This window comes from Schistocerca gregaria, chromosome 2, assembly GCF_023897955.1.
Source record: "Schistocerca gregaria isolate iqSchGreg1 chromosome 2, iqSchGreg1.2, whole genome shotgun sequence".
NCBI classification, from domain to species: Eukaryota; Metazoa; Arthropoda; class Insecta; order Orthoptera; family Acrididae; genus Schistocerca; species Schistocerca gregaria.
The window spans coordinates 753,394,498-753,419,591 of record NC_064921.1 but is presented as its reverse complement, the minus strand read 5'-3'; the positions used below and the strand labels follow the sequence as shown (position 1 = coordinate 753,419,591).

At 43.1% G+C, this 25,094-nt stretch overlaps 1 protein-coding gene across 1 annotated transcript in view; it reads right to left on the bottom strand.

The window, feature by feature from the left end:
• Window positions 1–25,094, bottom strand: part of LOC126335960 (uncharacterized) — a 1,093,560-nt gene that overhangs the window by 220,681 nt on the left and 847,785 nt on the right. Inside the window, exon 16 of the mRNA XM_049999436.1 lies at window positions 18,007–18,354. Within this exon, the coding sequence (XP_049855393.1) occupies window positions 18,007–18,354 (348 nt within the window). The remainder of the gene's footprint in view (window positions 1–18,006; window positions 18,355–25,094) is intronic.

The window sequence follows — 25,094 nt, the reverse complement described above, 5'->3', positions numbered from 1 at the left end:
TTAAGTAGTTCTACGTTCCAGAGGACTGATGACCTCTAGTCCCGTAGTGCTCAGAGCCATTTGAACCATTTTATTTGAATTTGCTTCTAAATTGCTCAATGTAGCAGCTGCTCTAGATTCCAATTCCGACTTTTTTCAGAATTTTATTTGATGAATGAATTACAAAAAACGTCGTTCAATAACCTCGATTAAGTGGTCCTGGCGTCCGTAATATTACTGTTGTTATCACGCAGTGAAGGTATTGATTGTGTCTTTGGATATGGCCTTAACGGGCTTTAACGTCTTTGGATTTTCTGCCAGATTTCGAACCGGAGATTCGTTACGAGAACTATTAAAAGCATCTCGTATCAAAATGGTTGAAATGGGTCTGAGCAGTATGGGACTAAACTGCTGCAGACATCAGTCCCCTAGAACTTAGAACTACTTAAACATAACTAACCTAAGGATATCATACATATCCATGCCCGAGGCAGGATTCGAACCTGCGACCGTAGCGGTTGCGCGGTTCCAGACTGTAGCGCCTAGAACCGCTCGGTCACTCCGGCCGGCCATCTCATATCGAAAACCGCATTAACTGACGAGCGCCTCTGTACATTTCACATTCTTTTGAATCTGCCAGGCATTAGCGAAGAGAAGAGAAGCCACGGAGAGCTAGTTACGAGTCTCAGATTTTGCACAAGGCAAAGCACAGTGCGAAGCAGTAAGGAGAACTACCCAAGAAACAATGTGGAGAGCAAAGAGTATGTAAGTAAAAGGAATGATAAAGGTGGTTCAACAAGATTAGTTGGCTAAAAAGGCTCAAAAGATGGATTATAAAGTTAACTTTTTTAAGAAGGGATACCAGAGCAGACAAAAGTTCGTCAAGGCAATAATGAGTGGTGCGACAGCTGTAGTAGTAGGAGAACTGGACAGGAGCAGAAATGGCTAGCGAGGAAATTAACACAATAAACAGAGGATTTGCTTAACTTCTATTACTCCGAACACATGAGGACTCTTTATAGATAATGCATCAACGAAGAGGGTCCATTTCTCTCATTGCCCGCGAGGAACAGTCTCTCTGCATTAAAAGCACCAACGCTGCTGACAGAGCCACGACCAGGCGGCGTCTGCATGGAGTCCCGTAGGCAAGTGGCTCCCAGCGGGAGTGGGCTGAGCCGCTTCCGCCGGCCCCCCTATATCGCGGCGTCAGGGGGCGCCGAGCCGCTAGAGAGGTGTGGCCTAGCAGGCGTGCTCCACTGGATCCACCGTATCCCGCACGACAGCTACTGCGGCTCACGGAAACTTGACATTCCGTTGCTATGACGCCATGGGGTGGTCTCGGTACGTGATATCATTGAGACCACACTCACCAATAAGTTCTACATCGCTGAGAGGTGCAAACAATACTGCAGGCAGGTGCTCAACTGTGATAAACCTAATGGCCTTCTCGGTTTCTACTCTCCTGACACTACAGATTTATATTAGCCACCGCCTGCACCAGAGGAAATGAAGAATCAGGTAATGAGGCTGAAGAAGAATCAGAGTCCAGAGAAGGTAGAATTCAAGCAGTCATTTAAGCAAGCTGGAGGGAGGAAGACTACTAGAAAATCCACGAACTAATCAAGAGAATATAGATTGCAGAGGTGGTCTCAAAAGATTGGAAGACAGCAATCATCTGTCGTATACACAAGAAAGGTGACTAAATGAACTGCAGCAACTACAGAGGGAACGCTCTTCTGAACGTCTACAGTAAGTGCCATATTGCAGGACCTGTGGTGTACCAAATTACGATGCGATTTTCCTTTGAATATGCATGTCCAAAGGAACAGGCACTGCAGCGACTACAGCCGTTATGAAATGTTTTCGAAATTGCGAATATGGACAACCATCAGCTGTACAATGGAATGACGACAATGAAAGATTGCGCCAGCCTGGGATTCGAACGCGAATGTGCTGCTTACCGCGAGCGGTAGCCTTACTATTAGGCTATCCGAGCCAGACCCGACCTTCCATATGTCGTCAACCACGTGTCTGTAGCCTCATTCGTGCATCCATCATGTATATTCCCGTACATACGAGAAATTTTACTTGATAGTCGCTTGCCTAGTGTTGGCATGCATGTCCAAGGGAACAATGCATAGTAATTCGGAATAACACAGGCACTGCAGTATCGTATTTATCCGCTGACACCGGGTAATGACTTACAAGCAAAATGTCTCGCCTTTATGGGAATATATATATAGCGGATGTACGAGCACAGGTTGTAGACACATGGTTGACGACATTTGGAAGTTTGGGGTTGGCCGTGGGTCGTGCTCGGATAGCCTAATGGTAAGGCTACCGCTCGCGGTAAGTGGGAAATCTAGGTTCGAGTCCCGGTCCTACACAAATATTCATAGCCGCTATACCATCACGAAGTTGGTGCTTGTCCATATTCGGAATTGCGGATACATTTCTTGTCGACAACAAGATCCTATCCAACAATATACTGGACAGAATCCAAAAGTGATTGGTGGATATGAGGAGTTTTAAGGAAGTGCCTTTGGACTGTACGCAACGTCTAAACATTCATGGTGGTGTCTGATTGTTCTATATCGTGTCTCCCTACCACTTTCGCGCAACGACGCTCTGAGCATGTTTTTTTAGAGAATTGACTAGTTTGAACCTGGGACCTGTTGCTGGTAAGGAGACGCCAGACCACATGTGATATGTAGAATTCAGAAGAGTTCAGTGAGACTAGCGATGATATAACCAAATACTTAATGATCTCAGCGTCAGCTCCACTGCACGACCTGTAAAAGAATCTTAATACTAACTAAATTTAGTGGAAGGGGTTCAAGGCTTTCCTATTTTTAGTTAGCTGGTAAAATAACGTCGAAAAAGCAGTTACGTTTACCATTGGAAATTTTATTCTACTCACAAAATATTGTTTATAAACTGCACTATTGATAAAAGGAAGTGTTTTAATACAGGATGGTAAAAACCAACTGCGTTCAACAAAAATGTGAACGAATATTCCTTGAGTGGGTTTCCAAGTTCTACAATGGATCGAAGGATGACCTATGCCATATCACATCTATAATCTAGGTTTAAATTAAGTTTCACAAAAGAGCAAACTATCAAAATGGTCTACAGTGACCCTCAATTATCTTTAATTATTTATCTAACTTGTCGTAAATTACAGCGGCTGATGTGGCTTCTCAATAACTATATAACAGAGAAATCATCGCGTTTCAGATTTTTACTTCAAGTGGCAAATGTGAACACCATGAACTTTAATTTACGATCGACATTAGCATTACGCAAAAAGGGGGTGTAACACATGAGACTTCTGCAGTTCTGAGTGAAGCTTTATGCGCTGTTATGCGGCATCGCGTGCGTTCATTACCTTGTCGGTGTTCGTCAGGGGGCCGCGGCCGGCGCAGCTCCGCTCACCTCTCCGTCTCGGAAGCAACTCTCTCCTAACTTCTCCTTACTACAATTTACCGAAGTTGGTTTAAAAAAAAGCTATCTGGCTGTGTTTTCATCTGACCAATCAGGGTCTCAATGTTAACCTTAAGCTTCGCCTACAAAAATTCTGTCTATCCAATGAGAAACGTTATACTTTTAATGGTGGGGCAATGTTTTTAAAGTTTGCAACGTCACAGAGACGCGAAAAAGTCTCACGCTAAAACTTGCGGGTTGTGTGGCCCTCGTGGTTAGCTGGCGACGTGGGTGTCCAGTCCGTCCCTTATCGTAGGGCCTTCTAGCTTAACACGATTCTGCTCTCGGCTTCTGTTCTCGTTTCTCCCCTCGGAACTGCGTCGGTCTCACGGTGGAAAGGTATGACATGCATTTAGGCATTCTTGTGTTAGTCTGTGGTATTCCATTTGCTCACTCGTTACTCGTATTACTTTGGTTAATTTAATGTCACGATTTATTCGGAGCTATGTGACATACTACTGGATTTGCTTATCATGTCAGGGTTTTCATGGGAGGTGTTGGATTTGCCTGACACCTTACAAACGTCTATGTACTGCGACAGCTCACCTAGAAGACGTGATAGTATGGTGAAGACATTCATCTGCTCTTGGCAGATTTTAACAAGGCTTGTGAGTGTATTCAATGAGAGAGACTGATAATTTGCCAAAAAGAACCGGAACATTCGGCAAACTTGTCAGTCTAATTAGAGTTTATCTCACTGATTCAAAAGGAAAAGTGAAACTCGGGAGTCAGGTTACGTATAGCTTTAACATACACTATGTGGTGAAAAGTATCCGGACACCTGGCTGAAAGTGACTTACAAGATCGTGGCGCCCTCCATCGAGAGTGCTGCAATTCAGTATGGTGTTGGCCTACCCTTAACCTTGATGACAGCTTCCAATCTCGCAGGCATACGTTCTATCAGGTGCTCGAAGGTTTAGTGGGGAATGGCAGCCCATTCTTCACGGAGTGCTGGACTGAGGAGAGGTATCGATGTCGGTTGGTGAGGCCTGGCACGAAGTCGGAGTTCCAAAACATCCCAAAGGTGACCTACAGGATTCAGGTCAGGACTCTGAGCAGACCAGCCCATTACAGGGATGTCACTGTCGTGTAACCAGTCCGCCATAGGACGTGTGTTATGAACAGGTGCTCCAGCGTGTTGAAAAATGCAATCTCCATCCGCGAATTGCTCTTCGACAGTGGGAAGCAAGAAGGTGCTTAAAACTTCAGTGTAGGCCTGTGCTGTGATAGTGCCACGCAAAACAACAAGGGGTGCAAGCCCACTCCATGAAAAGCACGACAACACCATAACACCACCGTCTCCTAATTTTTGCTTTTGGCAGTACACACGCTGGCAAATGACGTTCGCCGGGCATTCGCCGTACCCACACCCTGCCATCAGATCGCCACACTACTTAAACCTAACTAACCTAAGGACATCACACACATCCATGTCGGAGGCAGGATTCCAACCTGCGACCGTAGCAGTCCCGCGGTTCCTGACTGAAGCGCCTAGAACCACTAGGCCACCGCGGCTGGCTTGTTCGTCACTCCACACAACGTTTTCCCGCTGTTCAATCGTCCAATGTTTACGCTCATTACACCAAGCGAGGAGTCGTTTGGCATTTACCGGCGTGATGTGTGGCTTATGAGCAGCCGCTCGACGATGAAATCCAAGTTTTCTCACCTCCCGTCTAACTCTCATTGTATTTTGTGGGTTCTGATGCAGTTTGTAATCTGACAATCTGGACAGATGTCTGCCTTTTACACATTACGACCCTCTTCAACTGTCGGCGGTCCCTGTCAGTCAACAGACGAGGTCGGCCTGTACTCTTTAGTGCTTTACGTATCCCTTCACGTTTTAACTTCACTATCATGTTGGAAACAGTGGAGCTATGGATGTTTAGGAGTGTTGAAATCTCGGGTACAGGCGTATACACAAGTGATATCCAATCACCTGACCACGTTCGAAGTCCGTGAGTTCCGCGGAGCGCCCCATTCTGCTCTCTCACGATGTCTAATGACTACTGAGGTCGCTGATATGGAGCACCTGGCAGTATGTGGCAGCAAAATCCACCTAATATGAAAGACGTATGTTTTTGGGGGTGTGCAGATACTTTTGCTCACATAGTGTAATTACAGAGCGGAGACAGAGGAGATGGACATTGTTCAGCACGGCTTTCGAAAAGATAACGAGGGAACCTTTCCATAAAATTTTAAGGGTATCGAGATCGAAGGTGAGAATATAACACGTACTGCATATGTCGTCGACGTCGTTCTGTTGTCCAGATCTAAGGAAGAACTTTGAACACGAAATTTCTCCTCTGAATGCGAAATTATTTCTTTGATGCTGACCTACATAAGGTGCAATAATCATTGTGATAAAATAAGAGAAACTGGAGCTCGCACGGAAAGATTTATGCGTTTATTTTTCCGGAGTGCTATTGGACACTAGATCGCTAGAGAAATAGTCCAAAGGTAGGTTCGGTGAGTTCCCTGCCAAGCAGTTAACTATCGATTATAGAATAGTTCTGCAGATGCAGATGCAGATGCAGATGAGCAACAACGTGGAGGTGGCAGACACCATGATCGAACTCCTGTTGAATGATTCGAAGAGCGAGTGCCTGGTGATTACCACCAACATTTATATCATTCATAAATTTCAAACGTTTATAGATAAGTAGCTGACAAAACTCGGCATTGCCCGTGTATTCATTTTACCATATATCTACAAGAAACGACAATAAAAAGAAAACTGTGTTGGTATTGCAATGTTGAGAAAATTTCATTTCGATGTATTCGTGCAAAACGCCTTCGAAATTACGCAACAGTTTCTGCACGCTGGACGCAGCTGCTTCGCGTAGTACAACGCAGTTTCGTAAACGTCTCTGTGGTAACGCCAGTTCATAGCTCTATAGACGGCTATTGTTTTCGCTTACAACCGTTTGCGCTTCACAGTTGAAAGTTGTCAGAAGCACTTCCAGGTGTCAGAGATCTCTTTAAGTTGACTCGACTGTGGGAGTGTCTTGGTAGTAAAGAGTAAATGTATTAAAAATTTCCTGCCTGATGTGGCATTTTTTCACGAATCTCAATGTTTATCTCGTCAGTCTCTTGAATTATCTGAGACAATGACATACGAATATTTGTATATGTACATTCAGCGGCGTATGTTGTGTTTATTTCTATGTTGTACCAAATATGAACATTTCTGCACATTACGTGTAATCTGTGAAATAGTCACCGTCATAACCAGCACATCTTGGATGTCATATACGAGGCTAAATAAAATCTGTACGGCTTGTCGAAAATATTACTTCGGATGTTTGTTGGCTCCGACAGTAATGGTGAGAAATTTTTAACCTGCCCCCCCCCCCCCCCCCCCCCCATGGTATAAGAAGAAGAGCGCTGTGGCTGCCTTATAAATACAGAAGCTGAGACTACATAATATGTGACGATGGCAGAATAATGCTTCACATTGCCACATCCAGGCACTATACTATTTTCTTTAAAGTAGTAAATCACATGGATTCGTATTTTTGTGTGTCCTTTTATCAATATAGTTGTATTTACTGGTGCGTATAGACTATTATTAACTAAATTCATTCAAGTCACACTTGTAATAGGTTCCTGGCCCAAATGATAAAATTTACCATGACGTCATGATAACGAAGAGAAACTTCTTATTTTCTTAACAAAGACTGTCAGAAATTTCTATTATCCTTCAGTTCTATTTAACGATTTAGCCTAGTTAAAAAGGATTACAAATTTGTTTGTTGCGTAATGTTCATGAGAAGTCAACTAATAATCAGAAAGTACATTTGTTCTGACAGCATTATTAAGCAAACATCCAAGATAAACGCCAAATTTTTATTTGTTTAGCATTACGTTGTTTGCAGAGTGTAGAGGACGTATATTAATTTGAGTGTTCTAGTGTTCATGGAACATCTATATAAATGAAGTAGCTTATTTCCTTGGTTGCTTTAGATTTTGTTTCGCTCAGAACCATAAAGAATATTTTCATAACCGTTGATGTATGGGCAGGTAAATTCGCTCGGATGGATAAGCATCGATGTCCTTTGAAATCCATGGATGTTACTCCCAGCGGAAGAAGATCGCTGGGTGGACCAAATAAAAGGTGGAGGAACTGAATCCTTGGCAACTTGATGGTGATCGCCATAGAGGGTGATTGGTGGCAGAAGACAGGAAGCAGAACCTCCTCTTGAGAAACAATACAATCAAGCTGCAGTCACCAGTACATAATTTGTTCTCTTCGTCGAGGTTTTCCGAAGTACTGAAGTATGTCGGTGCAAAACAGAGTATTTAGGGGATCGCCCACCACTCCTGCTGAATTTTGTCTTATTTTCTGTTATATTCTTTGTTTTATGTGAAGAAATTTAGTTAATTTTGTGTGCATGGTGTAAAAAAAACTTTATAATTTAAAGTGTAATACTTTAATAATTTCCTTAGCGATTGTCATTATTGTAATGATTTTGTATCATAATAATCAGTTACTTATTATTTTCAGGTACCAAAATACGCGTACGGGAAATGATAAACTAAAAAGCACGAATTTACAACGTAAAATAACAATTTAAAACACGAAACAAAAATAAATAAAACAATCAGAAGAGTAATGAACGTTTAGATATTTTGATTACGTATGTTAAAAATATTCCGACAGCAACTTGGGTACAAGCTGTTTTCGGAAAATGGTATTTCAGAAGTCAGATATATTACATCTGGAGGGATGTAGCGTGAAAGTTTCTTTAATTTATGCTGGAAAAAAAGTTATCATTTTGAGAAATTAATTAGTGGTGGTGGCGTATTTTGCAAAATTTCAAATCATTACAGACATTAATTAACCGTTTTCAAGAGCGTCAATTACATTTCAAGTTTTATATGATACACAGTTTTTTATGTTTCATGGTTTCGAAATTATTACCTGTAAATATAATATGGCAAATTACCTTTCGGGGTGTATTTTATCCTTAAAAGTGAAGCTAGCCACAAACAAAAAGTACTATTGCATTATTTTGTCCCCCTACACACCAGCTAACTTTCGTCAAGATCGTTTATTTACACCTGGGTATGTTCGTTTGTTAGCCACACTACGACACTATTTTATTAGCTTTGACAGAGAACATCGAAGAAGTTCAAAGAAGGGAAGGTCGTTTTGTGTTATTGCGAAGTAGTGGGGCGAATGCCACGGATATAATACGCTAACAGGGGCGATAATCATCAACTCAAAGGCGTTTCTCGTTGCGGCGGGATCTTCTCCTGAAATTTGAGTCAACAACTTCACGTCAGAGTGTGAAAATATATTGTTGGCGCCCACCTACATAGGAAGAAATGATCACCATAATAAAGTAAGAGAAATCAGAGTTTGCACTCGCACGAAAATATTTAAGTGTTCATTTTCTTGCGCTCTGTTTGACAGTGGACAGTGGAGAAAGAAGGTGAGGGTGTTCCATGGACCCTCTACCAGGTACTTAATTCAAATGGTTCAAATGGCTCGGAGCACTATGGGACTTAACTTCTGAGGTCATCAGTCCCCTAGAACTTAGAAGTACCCAAACGCAACTAACCTAAGGACATCACACATATCCGTGCCCGAGGCAGGATTCGAACGTGCGACCGTAGCGGTCGCGCGGTTCCAGACTGTAGCGCCTAGAAACGCTCGGCCACTCCGGCCGGTGGTACTTAATTACGAACTGCAAAGCAGACATGTACACTGATCAGCCAGAACATTATGACCAATCACCGAACAGCCTGTATGCCGACCTTTCACAAGTATAACAGCAGCGACGAGTCTTGGCTTCGAAGCAGTGAGGTTCTGGTAGCTCACTGGAGGGAGCTGACACCCCATCTACACACACAAATCACCTAATTCTCTTAAATTCCGGGGAGGGGGCGACGGGCTCTGAAGCCACGTTCAATCACATCCCGGATGTGTTCGATCGGCTTCAGATCTGATTACAGCGCAAACTACCAAGAATCAAAGAGGATATTGAAGACAAAATGTAGGTAGATTCTTTATGTAGAATCTGATTCTGAAATAAAAAATTAGGGTTCCTATTTGAAATTTAAAGTTGTCTCCCGCCCTACCCCAAGGGGGCTGGGGTGGTGGACTAATTTTAGTACCAGCAGAGGTCCCCCTCGAAAATAATCATCTTTGGATTCGACAATTTTTTCGTGTTTAGCTTATTTTTGAATTATTCTGGTTTGTCAACTTAAAATTTACACCCTGTATGTACGGGATTCACTGGCCCGAGAAGGAGGCATGAAGTTTGGGGATTTGCGGTAGCGTCGCGACACGATGTCGTCACGAGGTCGGAGCGGCCGAAGCCACGAGCTGTGCAAGGAGGGCCTGCGTGTAGCGAAGACACCGGAGTACTTCAGCGGGGTGGGTGCCGACTACGAGCAGCAGGTTGACATTCCGTCGGTTGGTTGGCAACATTCGTGTCGGACGACCGCTCGTGGCCTGGCTGCCCTCTCCTACCTGGCTTTCATCGGCACCACTCACTAACCGCTGCGACGCACCGTGGATCTATGGAACTACTTGGGGATAAGGGGTAGTAACATTCAGTAATCCTCGTGGTGATTTGTTTCATTGTCTACCTGCTCTCCTTATTATTTTCTGGTTTGTACCCGACCCTCAGAGTTTTACTCGGTCGGCTGTTTAGTCGCAAATATAGATAGTAGTATTGTACTAAGGCACTAGTCGTCGTTTGAAAATTTGTCCCGCTATTATATTGCCTTTCCTTTCTGGTTTGTACCCGATCATTAATGTTCTAATTAATTAGCTCTCGGTCGTAAATACAGCCGGAAGAATTGTATTAAAGCACAGGTTGCAGTTAACGAAAAGAGGGACCTTGTGGTTAGATTTAGCTGTTAACCAGCTCAGTTCTTTGATTGTAATTGCATTTCTCAGTCATGAACAACCTGTTGTACTAAGCTGTTCGCTTCTGTGTTTGAAAGACCGGTCATTATTGGTTTATTTTAGTTGGATCTTGTGGTTCCTCCTAGTGTGTTCTATTGCAATAAGTGTTCAGAAGTAATGTTTTGAGACATTCCTTCAGAGCGGTCTTAATAACTGACAACCACTTTAAGTTTGAAAATATTAACAGCCAACTGTCACCAGGGCTTTAGTCAAACAAAATAGTCAGAAGGGACGGGTTGGTATCCAGTCGCACCTTGGTTGCCGATTGAAATCAAGAGGTTGGTTGCTTTGAAGTAAGCCTTATCACTGTCTCATTATTTGCTAATCTGTATAACCTTTATGCACAGCTGCGCGTCTTAACCCCGAACCTTTCGACATTGTTGTTGTTGTGGTCTTCAGTCCTGAGACTGGTTTGATGCAGCTCTCCATGCTACTCTATCCTGTGCAAGCTTCTTCATCTCCCAGTACCTACTGCAACCTACATCCTTCTGAATCTGCTTAGTGTACTCATCTCTCGGTCTCCCTCTACGATTTTTACCCTCCACGCTGCCCTCCAATGCTAAATTTGTGATCCCTTGATGCCTCAAAACATGTCCTACCAACCGATCCCTTCTTCTAGTCAAGTTGTGCCACAAACTTCTCTTCTCCCCAATCCTATTCAATACCTCCTCATTAGTTACGTGCTCTATCCACCTTATCTTCAGTATTCTTCTGTAGCACCACATTTCGAAAGCTTCTATTCTCTTCTTGTCCAAACTAGTAATCGTCCATGTTTCACTTCCATACATGGCTACACTCCAAACAAATACTTTCAGAAACGACTTCCTGATACATAAATCCATATTCGATGTTAACAAATTTCTCTTCTTCAGAAACGCTTTCCTTGCCATTGCCAGTCTACATTTTATATCCTCTCTACTTCGACCATCATCAGTTATTTTACTTCCTAAATAGCAAAACTCCTTTACTACTTTAAGTGTCTCATTTCCTAATCTAATTCCCTCAGCATCACCCGATTTAATTTGACTACATTCCATTATCCTCGTTTTGCTTTTGTTAATGTTCATCTTATATCCTCCTTTCAAGACACTGTCCATTCCGTTCAACTGCTCTTCCAAGTCCTTTGCCGTCTCTGACAGAATTACAATGTCATCGGCGAACCTCAAAGTTTTTACTTCGTCTCCATGAATTTTAATACCTACTCCAAATTTTTCTTTTGTTTCCTTTACTGCTTGCTCAATATACAGATTGAATAACATCGGGGAGAGGCTACAACCCTGTCTCACTCCTTTCCCAACCACTGCTTCCCTTTCATGCCCCTCGACTCTTATTACTGCCATCTGGTTTCTGTACAAATTATAAATAGCCTTTCGCTCCCTGTATTTTACCCCTGCCACCTTTAGAATTTGAAAAAGAGTATTCCAGTCAACATTGTCAAAAGCTTTCTCTAAGTCTACAAATGCTAGAAACGTAGGTTTGCCTTTTCTTAATCTTTCTTCTAAGATAAGTCGTACGGTCAGTATTGCCTCACGTGTTCCAACATTTCGACGGAATCCAAACTGATCCTCCCCGAGGTCTGCATCTACCAGTTTTTCCATTCGTCTGTAAAGAATTCGCGTTAGTATTTTGCAGCCGTGGCTTATTAAACTGATAGTTCGGTAATTTTCACATCTGTCAGCACCTGCTTTCTTTGGGATTGGAATTATTATATTCTTCTTGAAGTCTGAGGGTATTTCGCCTGTCTCATACATCTTGCTCACCAGCTGGTAGAGTTTTGTCATGAGTGGCTCTCCCAAGGCCGTCAGTAGTTCTAATGGAATGTTGTCTACTCCGGGGGCCTTGTTTCGACTCAGGTCTTTCAGTGCTCTGTCAAACTCTTCACACAGTATCGTATCTCCCATTTCGTCTTCATCTACATCCTCTTCTATTTCCATAATATTGTCCTCAAGTACATCGCCCTTGTATAAACCTTCTATATACTCCTTCCACCTTCCTGCCTTCCCCTCTTTGCTTAGAACTGGGTTGCCATCTGAGCTCTTGATATTCATACACGTGGTTCTCTTCTCTCCAAAGGTCTCTTTAATTTTCCTGTGGGCAGTATCTATCTTACCCCTAGTGAGATAAGCTTCTACATCCTTACATTTGTCCTCTAGCCATCCCTGTTTAGCCATTTTGCACTTCCTGTCGATCTCATTTTTGAGATGTTTGTATTCCTTTTTGCCTGCTTCATTTACTGCATTTTTATATTTTCTCCTTTCATCAATTAAATTCAATATTTCTTCTGTTACCCAAGGATTTCTAGCAGCCCTCGTCTTTGTACCTACTTTATCCTCTGCTGCCTTCACTACTACATCCCTCAGAGCTACCCATTCTTCTTCTACTGTATTTCTTTCCCCTATTCCTGTCAATTGTTCCCTTATGCTCTCTCTGAAACTCTGTACATCCTCTGGTTCTTTCAGTTTATCCAGGTCCCATCTCCTTAATTTCTCACATTTTTGCAGTTTCTTCAGTTTTAATCTACAGGTCATAACCAATAGATTGTGGTCAGAGTCCACATCTGCCCCTGGAAATGTCTTACAACTTAAAACCTGGTTCCTAAATCTCTGTCTTACCATTATATAATCTATCTGATACCTTTTAGTATCTCCAGGGTTCTTCCACGTATACAACCTTCTTTCATGATTCTTAAACCAAGTGTTAGCTATGATTAAGTTGTGCTCTGTGCAAAATTCTACTAGGCGGCTTCCTCTTTCATTTCTTAGCCCCAATCCATATTCACCTACTATGTTTCCTTCTCTCCCTTTTCCTACACTCGAATTCCAGTCACCCATTACTATTAAATTTTCGTCTCCCTTCACTATATGAATAATTTCTTTTATTTCATCGTACATTTCTTCAATTTCTTCATCATCTGCAGAGCTAGTTCGCATATAAACTTGTACTACTGTAGTAGGTGTGGGCTTCGTATCTATCTTGGCCACAATAATGCGTTCACTATGCTGTTTGTAGTAGCTTACCTTCATTCCTATTTTCCTATTCATTATTAAACCTACTCCTGCATTACCCCTATTTGATTTTGTGTTTATAACCCTGTAGTCACCTGACCAGAAGTCTTGTTCCTCCTGCCACCGAACTTCACTAATTCCCAATATATCTAACTTTTAACCTATCCATTTCCCTTTTTAAATTTTCTAACCTACCTGTCCGATTAAGGGATCTGACATTCCACGCTCCGATCCGTAGAACGCCAGTTTTCTTTCTCCTGATCTCCTGATCCTCCTGAGTAGTCCCCGCCCGGAGATCCGAATGGGGGACTATTTTACCTCCGGAATATTTTACCCAAGAGGATGCCATCATCATTTAATCATACAGTAAAGCTGCATGTCCTCGGGAAAAATTACGGCTGTAGTTTCCCGTTGCTTTCAGCCGTTCGCAGTACAAGCACAGCAAGGCCGTTTTGGTTAATGTTGCAAGGCCAGATCAGTCAATCATCCAGACTGTTGCCCCTGCAACTACTGAAAAGGCTGCTGCCCCTCTTCAGGAACCACATGTTTGTCTGGCCTCTCAACAGATACCCCTCCGTTGTGGTTGCACCTACGGTACGGCCATCTGTATCGCTGAGGCACGCAAGCCTCCCCACCAACGGCAAGGTCCATGGTTCATGGGGGGAGGACCTTTCGACATACAGCTTTCAAATTAAAAGTTAAGTCATCTGTTTTGAGTAATTTAATCAGTCTTGTCGTCAATGGTGCTGATATAGTTTTCATGTGTTGCAGAAGAGCATTTAATAAAACAGACTGTGTCCTGCGCGATAACAAACACCACAATTTCAACTGAAAAGGGGGGGGGGAGCTGCAATTCCCGCCCTCTTGTAATCATTGTCATATTGTCTGCTGTTTTGCAATGCAGCGCTTCAGATTTCTTTTGCAAAGATTAAAAGCTTATTCAACATAGGATTTAAGGTCAAAAGAATTCTGCAAATTGTACATTTTGTTAAAGAAAATTTTATTGTTAAATGCTTCGATTATCTGTAAAACACAGTTTATATACCTATTGTTAAATAAACAGGTTGCGTGAAAAGAAAGTTATATAGGTGGGTCCTCCCTTCCACAGTTTCGTTAATTCCAGTCAGTACCACGTATGAGTAGGAAAAGTGGGTGCCACACTGAGATTCATAGGAAGAATCTCAGGGAAATGAAATTCATCTACTACAGAAGTGGCTTACAAAGCGCTTTTTCGACCTGTTGTTGTGTTCACCGATCTGAGCCGCTTACCAGGTAGGACTGATAGAAGAGAGGGCCGAAAAAAGAGAAATGCGTTCCGTCACGTGATCGTTTAGTCGACGCGAGACGTTACAGAGATGTTCAACAAACTCCACTGACAGCTCTACAAGAGAGGCGTCGTGCATGAAGGAGAGGTGCAGTATTTAAATTTAGAAAGTGAACTTTCCGGGAAAAGTCTGGAAACATATTACTTCCTACCACTTAGCTCCCACGAAATGGCTGCAATGAGAAAATTCTAGAATGTAGAGCTAATACAGAAGTTTACCGACAATCACTCTTCCCATGCGCCATTCGCGAATCGGATAGGGAAGGGGGAATCAAATAGCGGCACGAGAAGTACCCTCCTCCACCCACCGTCAGGTGGCCTGCGTAGTATTGACGTAGATGTACAGGGTGATTACAATGGAACTTTCGTTACATGAGAGAGCCCCCACTACAAACGAGCCGGCATGGATAACCGAGCGGTTCTAGGCGCTACAGTCTGGAACCGCGCGACCACTACGGTCGCATGTTCGGATCCTGCCTTGTGCATGGATGTGTGTGATGTCCTTAGGTTAGTTAGGTTTAAGTAGTTTTCAGTTCTAGGGGACTGATGACCTCAGAAGTTAAGTCCCATAGTGCTCAGAGCCATTTGAACCATTTTGAACTACAAACGAGAGCTTGAAGGACAGTGAAACTTTGTGGAAACACTTGTAAGGTCATGCGAAAGAGAGAAAAAGAATAAACGGTAGAAAGAAACACACCTTAATTTCCACATGAGAGGGCAATATTTGTAAATTGCGTACCACGTTACGTTCTAGATTACAAACGTCGCTGAGGGTGCCGACCGTTTGCATCCACGATAGCCTGGAACCACACAACAGACTGCTCTGCGCTGCCCGAAACATTGCTGGTTGGTTGACGGCTGCCGCCATCAATATGCTCGTCCTCAACATCCAACGTCTGTTAGTGTCCCTTCGATCTGATGATCTTGGTGGCCACACAGTCTGGAACGATCGGCCAATCATGCGTTACGGAGTACCCGAGTGACCTCACGAGTAATGCGTCAGGACTATTGTTGTTGTTTTGATAAAACGGAATTACGAGTAAATCCATGTTGCCATACACAGTACTGGTGCCTAACAGCAAATCATGTCACTAACACTACTAAAAGTAAACTAACTAACCTACGTCTGAACACGCCTTGGAAGGCCCAACGGTACCGACCGGCCGCCGTGTCGTCCTCAGCCCACAGGCATCACTGGATATGGATATGGAGGGGCATGTGGTCAGCACACCGCTCTTCCAGCCGTATGTCTGTTTACGAGACCGGAGCCGGCACTTCTCAATCAAGTAACTCCTCAGTTTGCCTCACAAGGGTTGAAGTGCACTCTGCTTGCCAACAGCGCTCGGCAGACCGGATGGTCACCCACCCAAGCCTGACAGCCCTTAACTTCGGTAATCTGACGGGAACCGTTGGCTGTCACTAACACTACTAACAACGAAAAACCTGTAGATCCAGATCTGCACATCATTCCGATAAAGTTGGGTACCCATACAGTAAATAGTTTCCCGTCTACACTGGTTCAGATACCAAGTTTAATAATAACCATGCTGTAGACGTAATTCGAACGTCGACTTCACACCACACCCCAGCATCCGTTAGCACACTGTACTCGCATTCGGGAGGACGACGGTTCAATCCCGTCTCCGGCCATCCTGGTTTAAGTTTTCCGTGATTTCCCTAAATCGCTTCAGGCAAATGCCGGGATGGTTCCTTTGAAAGGGCACGGCCGATTTCCTTCCCCATCCTTCCCTCACCCAAGCTTGCGCTCCGTCTCTCACGACCTCGTTGTCGATGGGACGTTAAACAGTAATCTCCTCCTCCTCCCAGCATCCGAGATCACTACCTGCTCTGATTTCGGCTCCTGAGGATGAATAGGCCGCCATTCCGCCACAGAGATTGAGATGTCTCACAATAAGAGTCCCCAGCAGAGTTCACATGGTTCAAATGGCTCTGAGCACTATGTGAGTTAACGCCTAAGGTCATCAGTCCTCTAGTACTCAGAACTACTTAAACCTAATTAACCTAAGGACATCACACACATCCATGCCCGAGGCAGGATTCGAACCTGCGACCGTAGCAGTTGCGCGGTTCCGGACAGAAGCGCCTAGAACCGCTCGGCCACTCCGACCGGCTGGAAGGTGTGATCGACCGGAACCGTGACAACGAGTGCACCCGCCATGACGATCCGAGACTGACTATTATCACATCCAAATACCCCGCAAATCTGGATACTGCGCGATTCGACCAGCCGGCCAAATGGAGACTCATAATGAGGCCCCTTTTAAAATCTGTAGTGCTGGTAATGCTTATTCACAGGAATACGCGACATCCCAGAGTACTTCACAGTAAAAACTCATCACCTGACGCTGTTCGCACCTCGTATATAGGGGACACATTATATCGAAGAACAGAGTCCAGATACTTTGTACGAAGGCTGTTCGGAAAGTAAGGTCCGGTAGGTCGCGAAATGATAACTACAGTGAAAATCAAAAATGTTTTGTACGCAACAATCAGCCCCACCTTCCAGCTACCTCTCTAAATAGTCGCCGCTCCGACTCAGACATTTCTCGTGACGTTGTACAAACTTTCCAGTACCCTCATCGCAGAGAGCAGCCGCCTGTGCCTTCCGCCAGTTCTCTACGCTTTTCTGTCTTTCGTTGTTTGTGCCAAAATGTTGTCTTCGTATCCAGCGGTTCATGTGAGCAGAGATGAACAGCGGAGGGAACAAATTGAGGGCTATATTTTGGGTGATCAGACGCTTCCCATCGAAGACGCTGCAGGATCGTCTTCATTGTAAGAAACGCATAACATTTATGTTATGTGGGCTGCATAGCTTCAGGCGAAATCTCTCTCCGCATTCACATACTTGGCGGGAGACACTGTTGTTTTAGGCATATCTACGTGATTACTATGCGCTTTGAACTGAAAACAGCGACGTGAAGCGATGGACAGACACACATCTCTGTCAAGTTCCATCGAATTTTCACAAAGGTTTCCATTTCGTGTCTAATCGGACGTTACTTTCCAAATACGCCTCGTGTAAGTAGTGTCAATACAACTGAATCGCCTTGCCTTGGTCAGAGGTGGAGGGTCACGTGATGCTTGGTACCAGTCCTACACCACCTGCACACTACAACGCGACCAGTATTTTTTTATTTTTTTTTAAGCGGTTGTCTAACGTTTTGTTCCGCGAGCGTACGTAACGGAATCCGTTACGAAGAGAAACGAGAACGATGAAAGACATGTTGAGATATAAACACGAAATAGAAGGCGGAGCTGAAAGTACGGATACTCACCTAGCATCGCCGGGGGAGCCGAGACTGGAAGCGCGGCTGTGCTGCTGGTCCACTTCCTCGTCCTCCCCGGAGGCGGAGGCGTCGTGGTGGGCGGAGGCGTCGTGGTGGCCGGCGGCTGGGGGGCGGTCGTCCTCCGCCTCCTCGTCCTCCTCCTCGTACTCCTCCCCCTCTTCCTCCTCCTCCTCTTCGTCACCCCCAGCCACCGCTCGTGCCTCCACCTCCTCGCGGTCGTCGCCCGCGTGGTTGGAATGGTTGGAGTGGTTGCTACTGTTGTGGTTCTGGACGGGTGACAGTGGGTGCTGGTCCAGCATCTTGTCCAGATCGTCACGGCTGCCCTCTACGCTGTAGCTGGCCGAACACAACAGACGCGACATGAAACAACTTGGGCGGTACAAATTACGAGGATCGTATTTTATGTGGAAATACAGATCTGCAGCTAGTGCACAGAATGTTTACTGACTGTCATTAAAATTACAACACCAGGAAGATGGCATGCAACAAAGGTCAGATAGTAATGGGTGTACCACATGCTTGTATACCACCACTTCAGCGAAACCGCACAAGGTAGGGAGGTGTTATACCTCTACATTCTGTCTATAATGAGAGATTATACAGCGGATTTCTCATTCAGAAATCTTACTGGAATGTTGTTTTCCTGCGAGAAGGTCATATTGTGTCCTATACAAGACAGGGAAACGTCTACCAGCATGCTTCCAATTTCGACAGTGGCAAAAAGGTGACCATTTACTGTTGCGTAAAATTGTTGCGAGTGCTGATCGGGAACCAGTGAATGTCATGCGAATATGGACTGCACGGATTTAGGAGGACCATACTCTGTCACGTAAAATCTTGGCGTCCCCACGAGACTAGCGCCAGAGAGGGCACATTTGTTGCTCGCTAAGCCGAGCTGTACCGTGGAGCAGGGCCGGCCATGCCGTGCCAGACAGCACGTGAGCCAAATGTGTTTGCTGCGTGAACGTCGAGGCTCGGCCAGTCTCGATTTTGCTCAGTCCTTCTCAGACGTACCCGGAAAGGGCGATATTCCATTTAGTATTGCGGTGTGACATTTTTCGCTCGGCACACCTCTTTTCAGTTTGGCAGATCGTGGTTCTGCAATGTTTACTCTTCGTCATTTATTCGTGGTACGAAGGTACGTTCATAGGTGCAGCAGCTTTCTGCTCAAAGAGAGGACGTCTAGCGCTGTATCGTGACAAGCCTTGAAACTGTATGGAAATGACAGAATAGAAGGATGAGACTTCTCAGTAACTATTGTGCAGTCGCATAATCGATGAGTGTCGCAAATTTTCTATGAAATGATATTTCAGTACTATGAGCAAATAATTTAAAGATTTAGTTGACAAGGAAACAGCAAAAAATTGCAACGATTGACAGACAGGACTTGTTGTGCACTTTGCGTTAAATTTGCAGAAGCACTTGAAGAAATAGGTGGTATGGACAGTACAATTCCTGAAGTTGCATTATTCCACTGTCAGTTGCAACTATTTCCAACGGAACTGAACAAACAGTGTGGTGACATCATATATTACTCAAGAGGCATGTCTGAAACGACTTTCCGATTTAAGACTCGCTATTGTTGAATTATAATTCTGCGAGAGACAACAAAGGGCCTGGAAGAGCAGTTGAACGGAATGGACATTGCCTTGAAAGGAGGATATAAGATGAACATAAAAAAAGTAGAACGAGGATAATGGAGTGTAGTCGAATTAAATCGGGTGATGCTGAGGGAATTAGATTAGGAAATTAGACACTTAAAGTAGTAAATGAGTTTCGCTGTTTGGGGAGCAAAATAACTGGTGATGGTCGAAGTAGAGAGGATATAAAATGTAGTCTAGCAATTGCAAAGAGAGTTTTCTAAGCATTTTGAGGACACTGACAATATTAAATTTATTTTCAAGGTGTTTTCATGACCATTAGCCGTTTCAGTTCAAGGCACCGATGTGCATGTGCAGAAGCAGAGAGGATATAAAATGTAGTCTGGCAATGGCTAGGAAACCGTTTCTGAAGAAGAGAAATTTGTTAACATCGAGTGCAGATTTCAGTATCAAGAAGGCGTTTCTCAAAGTATTTGAATAGAGTGTAGCCATGTATGGAAGAGAAACGTGGACGATAAATAGTTTAGACAAGAAGAGAACAGAAGCTTTCGAAATGTGGTGCTACAGAAGAATGCTGAAGATTAGATGGGTAGATCACATAATTAATAAGGAGGTATTGAATAGAACTGGGGAGAAGAGAAATTTGTGGCACAACTTGACTAGAAGGGATCGGTTGGTAGGACATGTTTTGAGGCATCAATGGATCGCCAGTTTAGTATTGGAGGGCAGCGTGGAGGGTAAAAATCATAGAGAGAGACAAAGAGATGAATGCACTAAACAGATTAAGAAGGATGTATTTTGCAGCCGGTACTTCGAGATGAAGAAGCTTCCACAGGATAGAGTACCATGGAGAGCTGCATCAAACCAGTCTCTGGACTGAAGACCGCCGGCCGCTGTGGCCGAGCCGTTCTAGGCCCTTCAGTCTGGAACCGCTCGACCGTTACGGTCGCAGGTTCGAATCCTGCCTCGGGCGTGGATGTGTGTGATGTCCTTAGGTTCGTTAAGTTTAAGTAGTTCTAAGTCTAGAAGACTTATGACGTTAGATGCACAGTCCCATAGTGCTCAGAGCCATTTGAACCGTTTGACTGAAGACCACAACAACAACATTGCTGAATTTATGAACGAAAAAGGAGCGCAGACTGCACACTGACCGAAGCAAGATACTGTAAGGTGAGAAACAACTCTGATTTGATGGCTGTGAATTTAAAAAGAAAATCGCATTATAGAAGCGAAAATTCTGACAGAGAACACAGCTAACCTCATTGACTTGAAAGAAAACGTCATGTCTGAAGAATTCATTGTGGTCTTGAAGGAATTACAAGGAGAGTTGTCTATGCGTTTTGAGGACACTGCCAAGCTCACATTTATTTTAAAGGTGTTTTCAAGACCATTTGCCGTTTCAGTTCAAGGCACCGATGTGCATGTGCAGATACAAGTGGTCGATCTACAGTTTAATTCCTACTTTAACTACAAATCCTTTCACGTTAAAATAGTTCAGGAAGTCTAGATAGTCTACTTCAGGCAGAGTTTCCACGTCAAGGGTCTACCAGATAAATATTATGTCTTCAGTGCACCAAAAATAATTAAATACTGATAATTAGTTTTTACGTATTTGTTGAGAAATGGGAAATATAAAACAAAGTCATAGGCAATGCCACTACATTGCCATTTAAATGAGGCGTGTTCGCGGTTTCCTCCTCCTTACGCTAGGCAACGTGCCATAGCAAAATTCAAATGGTTCTGAGCACTATGGGACTTAACATCTGAGGTCATCAGTCCCTCAGAACTTAGAACTACTTAAACCTAACTAGCCTAAGGACATCACAAACATCCATGCCCGAGGCAGGATTCGAACCTGCGACCGTAGCGATCGCGCGGTTCCAGACTGAAGCCCCTAGAAACGCTCGGCTACTTTGGACGGCGTGCCATAGCAGTTGGGGGAAAAGTGCAGCTAGGCTGCTATGGCCCTCGCGCCAGGGAGCAGTTCGCGAGCTGCATTCTCGGCCGCCCCAGTTGTAAACTCACTTCCTGTATTCGGGAAATGGGATTGTTTACAGCAAGACAGGTATCCAAGGGAGGGCCACGGACCGTCAACATGCCTGCCATAATTGCGGCCTGTCTTGATGTGGCAGCACAGGGAAGCACATCGACACTGATGCTCCCTACAACACTGGACACATCGTCTTTCCAGATGAGACCTGCTTCTGGATACAGCATCAAGGTGATCTCATCCATGTGTGAAACTAACGTTGCCAGACTGCATTCGTAATTGTCATACGGCAGGAGGACTGTTCATGATGGTGAGGGGTGCCCAACAAGATCGTCTCAGAGTCGCACAGGTGCGAATCTGGACAGATTGTGTTACATTTTCGACATGTTAATGTCGTGGTTCGAGGTGTTCGTAACGTTTTCAATAAGATAACACAAGCGGCAAATTGCCTGTGTTGTCCAGATGCGCCTCAACACAGAGTGCATTTGACTGTTGCTCTAGCCAGAAAGTTTACCAGACCTGTCACCAACGGAAAACATATGGTCGTGAGTTATCGACAAACTGGCACGCCGCCACTTGCCAGCCGATACGTTTGATGAACTTAAGCATAGTGTTGAAGCAGCGTGGAACAAATAAACACTGCGTAAAATTGATGGTAAATCCTCTGTCAACTCTTTTTAAAATCTCTATGACGAAGTAGTAGCTTCATCCTTATTTACAAGGATTCTATGAGTGTAGTTATTTATGTAGATTTCTTGTGCGTTTTGAAAATTATTTTCAGTATCCTTAAATTTATATCCCTTTAGGTAATTTGATAATGGATGCATGTTATCTGAATTGAAACTTTAATAAATTATTATGTGTCAGTGAGTCTGTATAATATAAGTGGCAATCAAAGTTTTTCCATTTGAATGAGTTGCTACAGCGTATATAGAACGTAGCGCGACTCTGGTGTGGGTATTAACACCCATATGTAGGCAACAGATTACTAAGGCACTAGAGTCTTTCTGACGTGAGTGCTATAAATGTGGAAACGTGAACTATGGTGACATTAGTACCAAATGCGTCCATACAAGACCAACGTGCTGTTATTATTTTCTTGACTGCCGAAGGACAAACACCGGTAGACATCCGTTGGTAAGTTAAGATTGTGGTATGCCACAGCATGTTTCTCGACTACCATCTTTATGGAATGGTACGCCAAGTACCATGCTGGTCGCGATTCGAGCCAAGAAGCCGGTCCCTCTGGGAGGCCAGCCTCATCCATTACGCACCAACTCAAGTGGGAGATATTCGAGCACCCACCCAACAGTCCTCTCCCCATGCGATTATAACGCTTTCGGTCCCTAAGAAATGGGACAACGATTTCCTTCGTACCAGGATATCCAGCAGGCAGTTACGGACTTCTTCATGCAACAGGACAAGGTGTTTTACCAAATGTTTGATGTAAATCCAATAGTAGCACACTTCGCTGTTAGTATCATCACATTATCAGTAAATTCAAGGTTACGGGTTAACTATAAAATATCACTAAAATGAAATGTAGGCAAGGTAAGTTTACTGTTTACTGTTCTATGACACTCGTATATGGAAACACTAAGGGGTAAATACACTGTAGACTTTATTGCTTACGATTTTATCAAAAATAAATGTTTTGGGGTATGTTGATGACTTCATTTTATACAATAACATTTATAATGCAATGTTTATTTGAGGCTGAATACACTGTAGATTTAGTCTTAGGTATTATTCGACACACTTTCAGTTACTGACCATGGAACAAAAAGCTATTTTTCATAACAAGAAAAACTTATCAGCTAGAAGTTATGCAAAATAATATAGAATGTACTGGTCTTTGAGGAATATTTTATATACAATTTGCGTAGTACTATAGAACTCTACATGAAAGAAAATGGAATGAAGTATTGTAACACAGTCTTTTACTTTAGAAAGGAACATATTTATACTATTGAAAAGCTGTTTTGGTGCTTCACGTTCCCTGGTGCAAGTACTTGATATATCAATCAGACTCTTATGCACAATATATACAATACAACTATACACTTTGTAAAAGTCAAAATTAGGCATTAGGCATCCTTTTGTACAATAGCTACATAAGCAATAAATAACCAGAATTAAGAGATTGGATGAGACTATCCCGTTAAGGATGAAGTTTGAGCAAACTAGCACAGTGGAATCGATTTCAAAGTGATGATTATGAACCGAAATTGTTCTCAACTGTAAGTAGGTGTTGTATGTAAGGTAAAGCCATCGTAATGCCATAAAATTCATGCTGTACATCTAATTACATGATGCGAAAAAATGGATACATGTGCATTGTTTTTAGAAGAGAGAATTAACTTCGTGAACTAATTTTGCAAATCTAAATACTAGCTTCAGAATTTTTTTAACATTTATGAAAATCTTCGGAACAATAATTATCTTACTCCATTCGGTCATGACCCAGAAACGTATAATTATTGTCTTTTCGTATCATAAAAATGAAATTTTTTTCTGTGTGTGTTTTGAATACATTGTCATTTTAGTTTCTTTTCCTGCAATTGCGATAAAAATTACAACATGAAAAACGTCTTAGGACACTCAAAACATTTGGTATCGAAGTTTGAGTCTCTTTGAAGGAAGATATGGAAATTTCATTTCAGTATAATCGCATTCAGTTTGTTGTGTACTGGACTACTCTGATTTTCATTTTTATGCACGACACATGGTTTCAAATATGAAACGCTATCATTTTTCCTAAATTCACCTGAAAATGTTTATTGAGAGATAGAATTTGGTAGCGTTATGTTTAACCTCGAATCTTTCATGCCATACATTTTTCAGAAATTATGGGTGCTTAGGCAGTAGTTCTCGTAGTAATAAGTTCATGAAAAATGTTGTAATTTTTGCAAGCATTGTTTGTTGAGCTTGAACACGAATTGAAGAAAACATTATCTGTTATTATAAACGAAACATAAGCGGTTGTTGATCCTACGATATGATATTCTGAGGTCGTGTGCAAGTACTAAACACAGAACAAACTTACTAAATGCTTAAAATAGGTCACAGTTCTGTACAGATGCATTCTGTAACGAACATTCACTTTAGTCATTAACTGTCTGTTGCACGTATTCGTTCGCACATCGAAAGTACGATCCGCTGATGATATATTTCGCAGACGAGGACGAAACACTGGGATTTTCCAAATTGTCCATGACATAATTGCGTGGATAATTTCAATAAGCTAATAGTTTTGGCAAAAAAGTATTACATTTACAAGTAGATACGCAACCCAGAGTATACATCAGAACACGAGGATTTAGGGAATGTGTATTATGTGAAGCTTGCTGAGCTATGGGTCTATTCGGCAATAGGAACCGTTCGCTGGATTGTCGATTCAGTTTTTTGTTTTTTCACATCATGTAAGAACCAGTCCTGTTTTTCGCTTGCTAGAAAATGCTATAAATGACAGATTATTCATGCAC